General features: G+C 45.8%; 1 protein-coding gene across 5 annotated transcripts in view; it reads left to right on the top strand.

The window, feature by feature from the left end:
* Positions 1 to 14,287, top strand: part of SUSD1 (sushi domain containing 1) — a 669,144-nt gene that overhangs the window by 488,404 nt on the left and 166,453 nt on the right. For all 5 annotated transcript variants that reach the window (XR_010175769.1, XM_063914696.1, XM_063914695.1 and 2 more), the window contains one exon: positions 8,340 to 8,379. Coding sequence is in view for 3 of the 5 variants with exons in the window: in XM_063914696.1 (XP_063770766.1) it covers positions 8,340 to 8,379 (40 nt within the window). In the remaining 2 variants the exon portion in view is untranslated. Of the gene's footprint in view, positions 1 to 8,339; positions 8,380 to 14,287 lie in introns of those variants that run through there.

Genomic DNA, 14,287 nt, shown 5'->3' with positions numbered 1-14,287 from the left:
CCTGCAGATAATATCTCAGGGGTACAGGTTGAAATTAGAGACAGAGCCACCTCGCCGTTTCCTGAAGTCTGCTTTACCAACGTCCCCCTCAGAAAGGGAGACGGTTTTGGAAGCCATTCACAAGCTGTATTCTCAGCAGGTGATAGTCAAGGTACCTCTTCTACAACAAGGGAAGGGGTATTATTCCACTCTATTTGTGGTACCGAAGCCGGATGGCTCGGTAAGGCCTATTCTAAATCTGAAGTCCTTGAACCTATACATAAAGAAGTTCAAGTTCAAGATGGAGTCACTCAGAGCAGTGATAGCGAACCTGGAAGAAGGGGACTTTATGGTATCCTTGGACATCAAGGATGCGTATCTCCACGTTCCAATTACCCCTCACACCAGGGGTACCTCAGGTTCGTTGTACAAAACTGTCACTATCAGTTTCAGACGCTGCCGTTTGGTTTGTCCACGGCACCTCGGGTCTTTACAAAGGTAATGGCCGAGATAATATTTCTTCTTCGAAGAAAAGGCGTATTAATTATCCCATACTTGGACGATCTCCTAATAAGGGCAAGGTCCAGAGAACAGCTAGAGATGGGTTTAGCACTATCTCAAGAGGTGCTAAAGCAGCACGGATGGATTCTGAATATTCCAAAATCCCAATTAATGCCGACAACTCGTCTGCTGTTCCTGGGGATGATTCTGGACACAGTTCAGAAAAAGGTTTTTCTTCCCGAAGAAAAAGCCAAGGAGTTATCTGACCTGGTCAGGAACCTCCTAAAACCAGGAAAGGTGTCTGTACATCAATGCACAAGAGTCCTGGAAAAAAAATGGTAGCTTCTTACGAAGCAATCCCTTTCGGCAGATTCCATGCAAAGGGATCTGTTGGACAAATGGTCAGGGTCGCATCTTCAGATGCACCTGCGGATAACCCTGTCGCCGAGGACAAGGGTATCCCTTCTGTGGTGGTTGCAGGAGGCTCATCTATTGGAGGGCCGCAGATTCGGCATGCAGGATTGGATCCTGGTGACCACGGATGCCAGCCTGAGAGGCTGGGGAGCAGTCACACAGGGAAGAAATTTCCAGGGAGTGTGGTCGAGCCTGAAAAAGTCTCTTCACATAAGCATTCTGGAACTAAGAGCAATCTACAATGCTCTAAGCCAGGCGGAACCTCTGCTTCAAGGAAGACCGGTGTTGATCCAGTCGGACAACATCACGGCAGTCGCCCATGTAAACAGACAGGGCGGCACAAGAAGCAGGAGGGCAATGGCAGAAGCTGCCAGGATCCTTCGCTGGGCGGAGAATCACGTGATAGCACTGTCAGCAGTATTCATCCCGGGCGTGGACAACTGGGAAGCAGACTTCCTCAGCAGACACGACCTTCACCCGGGAGAGTGGGGACTTCATCCAGAAGTTTTCCACATGCTATTAAACCGTTGGGTAAAACCAATGGTGGACATGATGGCGTCTCGCCTCAACAAAACACTGGACAGGTATTGCGCCAGGTCAAGAGATCCGCAGGCAATAGCTGTGGACGCGCTGGTAACACCTTGGGTGTACCAGTCGGTATATGTGTTTCCTCCTCTGCCTCTCATACCAAAGGTATTGAGGATTATACGGCAAAGAGGAGTAAGACTAGTGGCTCCGGATTGGCCAAGAAGGACTTGGTACCCGGAACTTCAAGAGATGGTCACGGACGATCCGTGGCCTCTACTTCTGAGAAGGGACCTGCTTCAGCAGGGTCCTTGTCTTTTTCAAGACTTACCGCGGCTGCGTTTGACGGCATGGCGTTGAATGCCAGATCCTAAAAGGAAAAGGCATTCCAGAAGAAGTCATTCCTACCTTGATAAAGGCAAGGAAGGAAGTCACCGCGAAGCATTATCGCCGTATTTGGCGAAAATATGTTGCGTGGTGCGAGCAGCGGAGTGCTCCGATGGAGGAATTTCAACTGGGTCGTTTTCCTACATTTCCTGCAATCAGGATTGTCTATGGGTCTCAAATTGGGATCTATTAAGGTTCAAATTTCGGCCCTATCAATATTCTTCCACAAAGAATTGGCCTCAGTCCCTGAGGTCCAGATTTTTATCAAAGGAGTACTGCATATACAGCCTCCTGTGGTGCCTAAGGTGGCACCGTGGGATCTAAATGTAGTTTTAGATTTCCTCAAATCCAATTGGTTTGAACCACTAAAGAATGTGGATTTGAAATATCTCACATGGAAAGTGACTATGTTACTGGCCCTGGCTTCGGCCGGGAGAGTATCTGAACTGGCGGCTTTGTCTTATAAAAGCCCTTATATAATTTTCCATTCGACATAGGGCAGAGCTGCGGACGCGTCCGCATTTTCTCCCTAAGGTGGTATCAGCGTTTCACCTGAACCAGCCTATTGTAGTGCCTGCGGCTACAGACGACTTGAAGGACTCCAAGTTGTTGGACGTTGTCAGAGCCTTAAAAATATACATTTAAAGGACGGCTGGAGTCAGAAAATCTGACTCGCTGTTTATACTGTATGCACCCAACAAGTTGGGTGCACCTGCTTCTAAGCAGTCGATTGCTCGTTGGTTTTGTAACAAAATTCAACTTGTACATTCTGTGGCAGGCCTGCCACAGCCTAAATCTGTTAAGGCCCATTCCGCAAGGAAGGTGGGCTCATCTTGGGCGGCTGCCCGAGGGGTCTCGGCATTACAACTCTGCCGAGCAGCTACGTGGTCAGGGGAGAACACGTTTGTAAATTTTTACAAATTTGATACCCTGGCAAAGGAGGACCTGGAGTTCTCTCATTCGGTGCTGCAGAGTCATCCGCACTCTCCCGCCCGTTTGGGAGCTTTGGTATAATCCCCATGGTCCTTTCAGGAACCCCAGCATCCACTTAGGACGATAGAGAAAATAAGAATTTACTTACCGATAATTCTATTTCTCGGAGTCCGTAGTGGATGCTGGGCGCCCATCCCAAGTGCGGATTATCTGCAATACTTGTACATAGTTATTGTTAACTAATTCGGGTTATTGTTTAGGAAGCCATCTTTCAGAGGCTCCTCTGTTATCATACTGTTAACTGGGTTTAGATCACAAGTTGTACGGTGTGATTGGTGTGGCTGGTATGAGTCTTACCCGGGATTCAAAATCCTCCCTTATTGTGTACGCTCGTCCGGGCACAGTACCTAACTGGAGTCTGGAGGAGGGTCATAGGGGGAGGAGCCAGTACACACCACCTGACCTGTAAAAGCTTTACTTTTGTGCCCTGTCTCCTGCGGAGCCGCTATTCCCCATGGTCCTTTCAGGAACCCCAGCATCCACTACGGACTCCGAGAAATAGAATTATCGGTAAGTAAATTCTTATTTTTGTTATATAATTATATAAATTACGTACAGGGTGCTTTGTGTGGACTGGCAATTCCCTTTGTGTTTTTCTCTGACAGACATTAGGAAGGTCTGTCCCCAATAGGCCCCCGTGTGCCTGTGGGTGTGTGAGTGTGTGTGTACAGTACACATGTGTAACATGTCAGAACACAGGGAGGATTCTACCACGGAGGAACCCATATTTGAAGCACAAGAGGGTAATATGGTGGCCCTTCCCTCTCAGAAGGAGCCGTTATGGGTGAGACAATTGCAAACTGATATGTCACAACTTGCTTAAAAAATTTCAGTCTGAACAACAGACAAAGCATTGGAGACAGTCTGTGGAAGATGCGTTATTAGCGATTCCCTCACTTTCCTCCACTCACAACCCTTCCAGTTCACATAAAAGGTCTCTGTCCCAAATTATGCAGGGGGACACAGTCACAGATTCCGACACGGATCTAGACACTGGAGAGTTGAGAGGGGTTGATCCCAAATTGGCGAAAAGCATTCAATGTATGATAGTCGCTATAAAAGAGGTGTTGGAATTTCCTGATGCAACACCACTACCTGAGGGAAAAAAAGATTTTAAATTAAATAAAAAACAGGTGGTGGCTTTCCCTCCTTCTAAGGATTTGAATGCATTTTTTGAAGAAGCTTGGTCTAACCCTGAAAATAATAATAAATTATTATTAAATTAATTATCTATTCTGAAGAGGATACGTGTTGCATACCCGTTCCCTGAGGACGGCAGACATAAATGGGAATGTCCCCCGATGGTGGACACCTCAGTTTCCAGACTGTCTAAGAAAATCGGCACCAGGGCCAGCTTCCTTAAAAGATCCTGCTGACCGCAAACTGGAATCTACGTTAAAATCCATATATATAGCTAATGGAACGGCACTCAGACCCACCATTGCGTGTGCGTGGGTGGATAATGCTGTGGAAAAATGGTCAGACAACTTACTACTTAATATAGACACAGTTGATAAAGATGACCTGATCCTAACTCTCAGTCATATCAAGGATGCTGCAGGTTATTTAGTAGAAGCTATGAAGGATGTTGGTTTATTAAATTCAAGATCCTACGCTATGGCGATTTCAGCTCGCATGGTTCTATGGATTCGCCAATGGAACGCTGATGCAGAATCAAAGCGAAATATTGAGGCTCTGCCTTACACTGGTGAGGCACTATTTGGTGACAAACTGGACGCCATGATTTCAACGACAACATCAGGCAAGTCTGCTTTTCTGCCTTCTGCAGCAGCTCCGGCTAAGAAAGAGTTTCATACTCATACGGTGCAGTCCTTTCGGCCCAACAAATATAAAAAGGCAAAAGGTACCCCCTTCTTCGCTGGTCGAGGGCGGGGTAAAGGTCGAAAACCTGCCACACAGGCAGGTTTCCAAGGGCAGAAGCCAACCGCTGCTTCTGCTACAACCACTGCATGACGCTGGGACTCCCATTCAGGAGTCCGGTCGGTTGGGGGCCCGTCGACTATTCTTCAGTCAGGTCTGGGTTCACTCAGATCTAGATCCTTGGGTACTACAGATAGTAACCCAAGGGTACAAACTGGAATTTCAAGATCTTCCCCATGCCGATTTTTCAAATCAGCCTTACAAGTTTCTGTTCAGGACAGCACAAAAGTGCTGGACGCAATACAGAAATTATGTCAAAAATGTAATTTCCTTGGTTCCTGTAATGCAAAGAAAAACAGGGTTTTGTTCAAGTCTGTTTGTGGTACCGAAACCGGACGGTTCGGTCAGACCGATTTTAAACTTAAAATCCTTGAATCTTCATCTGAAACGGTTCAAATTCAAAATGGAGTCACTGAGGGCAGTAATTTCCAATCAGGAAGGGGGGGAATTTATGGTGTCAGTGGACATCAAAGATGCTTATTTGCATGTTCCCATATACCCTCCACATCAAGCATACCTGAGGTTTGCCATTCAAGACTGTCACTATCAATTTCGGACGTTGCCTTTCGGCGTCTCCACGGCTCCGAGAATATTCACCAAAGTGATGGCGGAGATGATGATTCTCCTTCGCAAGAAAGGAGTCAACATAATTCCTTACCTGGACGATCTCCTCATAAAAGCGAGATCAAAGGAAACGTTAGTGCAGAACATCGCACTGTCCATGACGGTGCTTCAACAGCACGGTTGGATTACCAACCTTCCAAAATCTCAGTTGGAACCAACAATGAGATTATCATTCCTGGGAATGATATTTGACACCGAGGTACAGAAGATATTCTTACCTCTGGAAAAGGCTCTGGAAATTCAGAGGCTGGTCAAACTACTTTTGAAACCAACACGCGTGTCGATCCATCAGTGCATCCGCCTGATGGGCAAGATGGTAGCAGCTTACGAGGCACTACAATATGGTCAATTCTATGCCAGGGTTTTCCAGTGGGACCTGCTGGACAAGTGGTCAGGATCGCATCTTCACATGCATCGAACAATAATCCTGTCGGCAAAGACAAGAGTTTCACTCCTGTGGTGGCTACAAACTTCTCACCTACTGCAGGGACGCAGGTTCGGGATTCATGCCTGGGTCCTGGTAACCACGGATGCAAGTCTCCGAGGTTGGAGAGCAGTCACGCAAGGGGAAAACTTCCAAGGAAGATGGTCAAGCCAAGAAACGCTTCTTCACATAAACATTCTGGAGTTGAGGGCAGTCTACTACTGCCTTCAACAAGCGGTTCATCTTCTTCAAGATCATCCCATCCAGATCCAATCAGACAATGTAACAGCAGTGGCTTACATAAACCATCAAGGAGGAACGAAAAGCAGAGCGGCCATGGCAGAGGTGACCAAAATACTCCTCTGGGCAGAAAAACATGCAACAGCTCTGTCAGCGGTCTTCATTCCGGGAGTGGACAACTGGGAAGCAGACTTCCTCAGCAGACACGATCTCCATCCCGAGGAGTGGGGCCTCCACCCTGAAGTATTTGCGGAAATAACAAGTTATTGGGGCATTCCTCAAGTAGACATGATGGCGTCTCGTCTCAACAAGAAACTTCAGAAGTATTGTTCCAGGTCGAGAGACCCACAAGCAATAGCAGTGGATGCACTGGTGACCCAGTGGGTGTTCCAGTCAGTGTACGTCTTCCCTCCACTTCCACTAATACCCAAAACTCTCAAGATTATAAGAAGAACAAGGGTGCGGGCGATACTCATCGCCCCAGATTGGCCAAGAAGGGCTTGGTATCCAGATCTTCAGGAGTTACGGATAGAAGATCCCCGGTTTCTTCCTCTTCGATAGGACCTTCTTCAGCAGGGGCCGCTGGTTTATCCAGACTTTCCGCAGCTGCGTTTGACGGCATGGCTGTTGAACGCCAGATCCTAGCTCGTAAGGTTATTCCAAATGAAGTCATTCCCACACTTATTCAGGCCAGGAAAGGGGTAACGTCCAAGCATTACCATCGTATTTGGAGAAAATATGTATCTTGGTGTGAAGCCAAGAAGTCTCCTGCGGTGGAGTTTCAATTAGGATGTCTTCTCCTATTTCTACAAGCTGGTGTGGACGCGGTCCAAATTTCGGCTTTGTCCATTTTCTTTCAGAAACAGTTGGCTTCTCTTCCAGAGGTTCAGACGTTTGTAAAAGGTGTTCTGCGCATCCAACCACCATTTGTGCCCCCCGCGGTGCCATGGGACCTTAATGTGGTGTTGCAGTTCCTTAGGTCGGACTGGTTTGAACCTCTGCAGGAGGTGGAATTAAAGTTTCTCACTTGGAAAGTGGTCATGCTACTGGCCTTGGCATCAGGCAGACGAGTGGCTGAATTAGGGGCTTTGTCTCACAAGAGCCCTTACTTAATTTTTCATGAAGAGAGAGCTGAACTAAGAACACGTCAGCAATTTCTTCCCAAGGTTGTGTCTTCTTTTCTTCTCAGCCGTTTCCAAGTCCTTAGATGTCGTCAGGGCTTTGAGGACCTATGTTACTAGAACAGCTCGGATTAGGAAAACAGAGGCTCTGTTTATCCTTTATGACCCCCACAAAATTGGGTGTCCTGCTTCTAAGCAGACTATTGCACACTGGATTAGAGGTACGATTCAGCATGCTCATTCCACGGCAGGATTGCCAATACCGATTTCTATTAAGGCCCACTCTACACGGAAAGTGGGTTCTTCCTGGGCGGCTGCCCGGGGTGTCTCGGCCTTGCAAATTTGCTGAGCAGCTACTTGGTCGGGTGCAAACATGTTTGCTAAGTTTTACAGGTTTGACACCTTGGCTGCTGACGACCTTCTCTTTGGTCAGTCAGTGCTGCAGGAACATTAGCACTTTCCCACCCGTACTGGGAGCTTTGGTATATCCTAATGGTACTAAAGTGGACCCCAGCATCCTCTAGGAGAAAATAGGATTTTAATATACCTACCGGTAAATTCTTTTCTCGTAGTCCGTAGAGGATGCTGGGCGCCCGCCCAGTGCTCTTTCTTCCTGCATTGTATATTTTCTTCTTACACAGGTTTGCGTGTGTTACGTTATTTTACAGCAGTTACTGTTGTGTTAATTACGCTTCGTGACATGTTGTCAGTTGTATGCCGTGTTGTGAGGCATGTTAGAGCGGTGTGATCTGGTATGAATCTCACCAATAGTTTAATGTTAAATCTTCTGTCGAAGTTGGCCGTCTCCTCCGGCACAGTTCCTATACTGAGGTCTGGAGGAGGGGCATAGAGGGAGGAGCCTGTTCACACAGCTAAAAAAGTCTTAAAGTGCCCAAGGCTCCTGCGGAACCGTCTATACCCCATGGTACTAAAGTGGACCCCAGCATCCTCTACGGACTACGAGAAAAGGATTTACCAGTAGGTATATTAAAATCCTATTTTGTCTTTATAATATCTTAACTGGACCTCTGCCACTATTGCATCCATTCTTTGCAGTCAATCACAGCAATACTTGCTATTCTGAAGCTCTTATCAAGTACAATGCTCAGTTATTAATTATTATTTGCATTGTTATATTATTCTAATGCTATGCAGTACTAATACATTTGTAATCTATTTCTCCGCTGCAGATGAGAACAAAGACATGCATGGTTATGGCAGAAGTTGAAGGTAAGAATATTCATAAAAATATTAGTTTCAAATAAATAGAGACAACAGGATAACTACTGTACCTTAGCAGTAAGGAATACGACTAAAGAGGTCCAGAGTATAACCTGTGAAATAATAATCACATTTATGCTGAATTCATCACATGATCAATTTTTTGGCCTGGATACAAGCAGAAGTATTATGGCTCTCTAGGTACTTTAACACTGTACTATAGGGTCGATTTATTTAAATACCTATTGCTTGCAAAAACTGTTTGTTTTTTTTACGCCGGCAATAGAAGGTATACTTATATTTGCATAGGAGTAGCCTATTAAATGTCACAATGGGTTCGGTATATAAACGGGATGCCGAATGTCAATATACCAAAATCGGCATCCTGAGCGTTAGGATACCGGCAGGGTGGCAAGAGCATCTAAGCCTCTTGCGGGCTCGGTGGCGAGGTACACTCGCCACAGGTTCTATTCTCCCTCTATAGAGGGGAATCACCTACCTTGCCGGTATACTGGTGGTGATATGGTGCCCCCGTCGGGATACCGGCGTCTGTATTGTGACCGCCGGGATCCCGCCTGTCGGTATGCTAACCGCATCCCGCCACAATACCTCTTCTGTTATGGTCATACTGAGATAAAAATCATTAACACTATAAAAAAATATTTTTAATGTGCTTAAGCCTACATAACTATTTCTCTATTTACAAAATAATTTATTATTTCACACACAAAAAAAAGTCGCCCTGACCATGAGGTTAACTTGTGGGAGTTTGGCAGGACAGATTCCAGAAAGGCCCAACAGACTGACACATCCTTGGCTATATGACACATCCTTGGTTCTTATAACTTCCAATATCATCGCTATGCTGATGATACTCAGATCTACCTTTGCTCCCCAGACCTCTTTCCTGCTCTCCTGCTATTTCTTTTTGCATGTCCCAGAGCTTTCTTTTACTTAACATGTCTAAGACTGAGCTGATCATCTACCCACCCATCCGCACAACCTCACCTCCCTTCATTTCTGTTGATGGCACAACAATCTCCTTTTACTCACCAAGTGCGCTGTCTTGGAGTAATCCTTGACACCTACCTCTCCTTCAAACCACACATTCAGCACCTCTCACAATCCTGCCGTTTTCATCACAAAAATATTTCCAGGATCTGAACCTTTCTCACCTATGATGCTTCTAAGACCCCTATCCACTCACTGGTCACTTCCAGACTAGACTACTGTAATCTCCTCCTGTCTGTCATACCTGACAAATGCCTCTCTCCACTCCAATCTATCCTCAATGCTGCAACCTGGCTCATCTCCCTCACCGAACACACTACGTCCACCTCCCCTCTCCTACAAGCCCTTCACTGACTGCTCTTCCCATTCAGCATCCAATTCAAGCTTCTCACACTTGCCTACAAAGCCCTCACCCACTCCTCTCCCATTTACATCTCTGACCTTATCTCCCTTTACACTCCCACCCGTCCTCTTCACTCTACTAATGGACGTTGCCTCTCCTGCTTACTGATTACTTCCTCCAACTCCTAACTCAAATATTTTTCACGTGCTGCACCCTTTCTCTGGAATTCTCTACCTCTCCCCCTCGGACTCTCCACCTCTCTACAAAACTTCAAATGGGCTCTCAAGACCCACTTCTTCACCAAACCCAGCCAAATCTCACCCTAACCCTCTGTTCCACGCTCTGTCTACCCCATCTGTGTCACCCATGTCTGTCTGCCCCTCCCCTTCAGAATGTAAGCTCTCACAAGTAGGGCCCTCTTCCCTCATGTGCTTATCCTTTTCTTACTTTAATAAATTTCAACTGCACCAATTTTCTGCCACCCTGATACTTATTTCAGTGTCATTTGCTGATGTAGCTATATTTACGTATTTACCCTGTACTTGTCCTATATTGTCTTCAACTGTAAGTCACTGTTTTCCTGTTTTGATTACTTGTTTATGTACTCTGTAATTGGGCGCTGCGGATCCCTTGTGGCGCCATATAAATAAAAGATAATAGTAATAATTTGAATATTGCATGAATCAGGGAACACATTACTCTAAAGGCTTTTAAGCCAATGACATGACACATTATGCAGTAACTTCAATTCAAATCCCAGCACACATTAAGGTTCATCAGTCAATGTAAACGGTACAGGTTACAGTTCAAATGACATTACCTGCAGTTCTCCGACAAAACCAGAACTAATATGATACTTAAAGGGTTTATTTCTTATTCTGTGATCCACTAAAGCTCTGGAGAAAAGGGCTCTTTTCTGTGGAGAATGGCTATCGCAGGATTTTCAATACATTTATTAAAGGGTTATCACCTGAGAAATCAGGCTTTAGCCTCTTTACCTGCTCTTATGTCATGCCACCATATAGAGCACTATCTCAGCACGGTGTCAGTCAATGGGGATCAGAGACACAGGATGTGTCCTAGTTGTTGCTGCAGTCACGGCAGATAGCCCCTCTTAGCGTGCCAGGTCCCATGAAACTCTGCTTGCACTGTTCATCTTTTTGCCACCACTGAAAAAGAGAATCTTTAGTCCAGTTGTGACATACTGTAAGTTATCAGTACCAGACAATGATCCAAATGAGCAAACAAGACAATGATCCAATGATTGACAACTGAATAGACAAACTATGGCTTAGACAAACTATTTTGCTGAAGAAGTAGTTCACTTTCTTATAACAAAGAAGACTAGGGCCTAATTCATATCTGATCGCTGCTGTGCGTTTTCACACAGCAGGCGATCAGATCCGGACTGTGCATGCATATGCACCGCAATGCGCATGCACGTCGGACGGCTACAACGGGCATCGGCAAACAGCAACGGGGTGGTGCAAAGGATCCATTCACACAGGTGTTCGCAAGGTGATTGACAGGAAGAGGCCGTTCGTGTGTGGAAACTGACCGTTTTCAGGGAGTGTCCGGAAAAACGCAGAAGGGCTCAAGCGTTTTGAGGGAGGCTGTCTGATGCCAGCTCTGGCACCGATCAGCAGGATTCAATCGCACTGGAAGAGTAAGTCCTGGGCTGCACAGAGACTGCACAAAATCAGTTTGTGCAGCACTGCTACACGTGCGATTGCACACTTGCACAGCGATCTCACCCTCCCCCTATAGGCGGTGACTATCTGATCGCAGGGCAGCAAAAAAATGCAGCCCAGCGATCAGATCTGAATTTGTGCATATGTGCAATTGTTTGGTAATAAGCAACTCAACGGTTCACTGTGCAAAGTAGCATCATGATTTTTCTCTTACGTCCTAGAAGATGCTGGGGACTTCAAAAGGACCATGGGGTATAGACAGGATCCGCAGGAGACATGGGCACACTATAAGACTTTGAATGGGTGTGAACTGGCTCCTCCCTCTATGCCCCTCCTCCAGACCTCAGTTAGATTCTGTGCCCAGAGAGACTGGACACACACTAGAGGAGCTCTCCTGAGTTTCTCTGAAAAGACTTATGTTAGGTTTATTATTTTCAGGGAGCACTGCTGGCTGCAGGCTCCCTGCTTTGTGGGAGTGAGGGGAGAGAAGCAGACCTACTTCTTCTGAGTTCAAAGTAGAGATGAGCGGGTTCGGTTTCTCTGAATCCGAACCCGCCAGAACTTCATGTTTTTTTTCACGGGTCCGAGCGACTCGGATCTTCCCGCCTTGCTCGGTTAACCCGAGCGCGCCCGAACGTCATCATGACGCTGTCGGATTCTCGCGAGGCTCGGATTCTATCGCGAGACTCGGATTCTATATAAGGAGCCGCGCGTCGCCGCCATTTTCACACGTGCATTGAGATTGATAGGGAGAGGACGTGGCTGGCGTCCTCTCCATTTAGATTATAAGAGACTGAGAGAGATTTACTGGAGCTGACTAGGAGGAGTACTGTTACTGTAGAAGTGTAGAGACTGAGTGGAGAGAGTTTACTAGTGAGGACAGTGCAGTTTACTTTATAATCCGTTCTCTGCCTGAAAAAAGCGATACACAGCACACAGTGACTCAGTCACATACCATATCTGTGTGCACTGCTCAGGCTCAGGCCAGTGTGCTGCATCATCTATTATCTATATATAATATTATATATATCTGTCTGACTGCTCAGCTCACACAGCTTATAATTGTGGGGGAGACTGGGGAGCACTACTGCAGTGCCAGTTATAGGTTATAGCAGGAGCCAGGAGTACATAATATATTATATAGTGAGTGACCACCAGACACACAGTGCAGTTTATTTAATATATCCGTTCTCTGCCTGAAAAAAGCGATACACACAGTGACTCAGTCAGTCACATACCATATCTGTGTGCACTGCTCAGGCTCAGGCCAGTGTGCTGCATCATCTATATATATTATATATCTGTCTGACTGCTCAGCTCACACAGCTTATAATTGTGGGGGAGACTGGGGAGCACTACTGCAGTGCCAGTTATAGGTTATAGCAGGAGCCAGGAGTACATAATATTATATTAAAATTAAACAGTGCACACTTTTGCTGCAGGAGTGCCACTGCCAGTGTGACTAGTGACCAGTGACCTGACCACCAGTATATATAATATTAGTAGTATACTATCTCTTTATCAACCAGTCTATATTAGCAGCAGACACAGTACAGTGCGGTAGTTCACGGCTGTGGCTACCTCTGTGTCGGCACTCGGCAGCCCGTCCATAATTGTATATACCACCTAACCGTGTTTTTTTTGTCTTTCTTTATACATACATACTAGTTACGAGTATACTATCTCTTTATCAACCAGTCTATATTAGCAGCAGACACAGTACAGTGCGGTAGTTCACGGCTCTGTGTCGGCACTCGGCAGCCCGTCCATAATTGTATATACCACCTAACCGTGGTTTTTTTTTCTTTCTTTATACATACATACTAGTTACGAGTATACTATCTCTTTATCAACCAGTCTATATATTAGCAGCAGACACAGTACAGTGCGGTAGTTCACGGCTGTGGCTACCTCTGTGTCGGCACTCGGCAGCCCGTCCATAATTGTATATACCACCTAACCGTGGTTTTTTTTTCTTTCTTTATACATACATACTAGTTACGAGTATACTATCTCTTTATCAACCAGTCTATATTAGCAGCAGACACAGTACAGTGCGGTAGTTCACGGCTGTGGCTACCTCTGTGTCGGCACTCGGCAGCCCGTCCTTAATTGTATATACCACCTAACCGTGGTTTTTTTTTCTTTCTTTATACATACATACTAGTTACGAGTATACTATCTCTTTATCAACCAGTCTATATATTAGCAGCAGACACAGTACAGTGCGGTAGTTCACGGCTGTGGCTACCTCTGTGTCGGCACTCGGCAGCCCGTCCATAATTGTATATACCACCTAACCGTGGTTTTTTTTTTCTTTCTTTATACATACATACTAGTTACGAGTATACTATCTCTTTATCAACCAGTCTATATTAGCAGCAGACACAGTACAGTGCGGTAGTTCACGGCTGTGGCTACCTCTGTGTCGGCACTTGGCAGCCCGTCCATAATTGTATATACCACCTAACCGTGGTTTTTTTTTCTTTCTTTATACATACATACTAGTTACGAGTATACTATCTCTTTATCAACCAGTCTATATATTAGCAGCAGACACAGTACAGTGCGGTAGTTCACGGCTGTGGCTACCTCTGTGTCGGCACTCGGCAGCCCGTCCATAATTGTATATACCACCTAACCGTGGTTTTTTTTTCTTTCTTTATACATACATACTAGTTACGAGTATACTATCTCTTTATCAACCAGTCTATATATTAGCAGCAGACACAGTACAGTGCGGTAGTTCACGGCTGTGGCTACCTCTGTGTCGGCACTCGGCAGCCCGTCCATAATTGTATACTAGTATCCAATCCATCCATCTCCATTGTTTACCTGAGGTGCCTTTTAGTTGTGCCTATTAAAATATGGA

Source organism: Pseudophryne corroboree, chromosome 1 (genome assembly GCF_028390025.1).
Source record: "Pseudophryne corroboree isolate aPseCor3 chromosome 1, aPseCor3.hap2, whole genome shotgun sequence".
NCBI classification, from domain to species: domain Eukaryota; kingdom Metazoa; phylum Chordata; class Amphibia; order Anura; family Myobatrachidae; genus Pseudophryne; species Pseudophryne corroboree.
The sequence above is the reverse complement of the archived record's forward strand: the minus strand, read 5'-3'. Positions and strand labels throughout refer to the sequence as shown.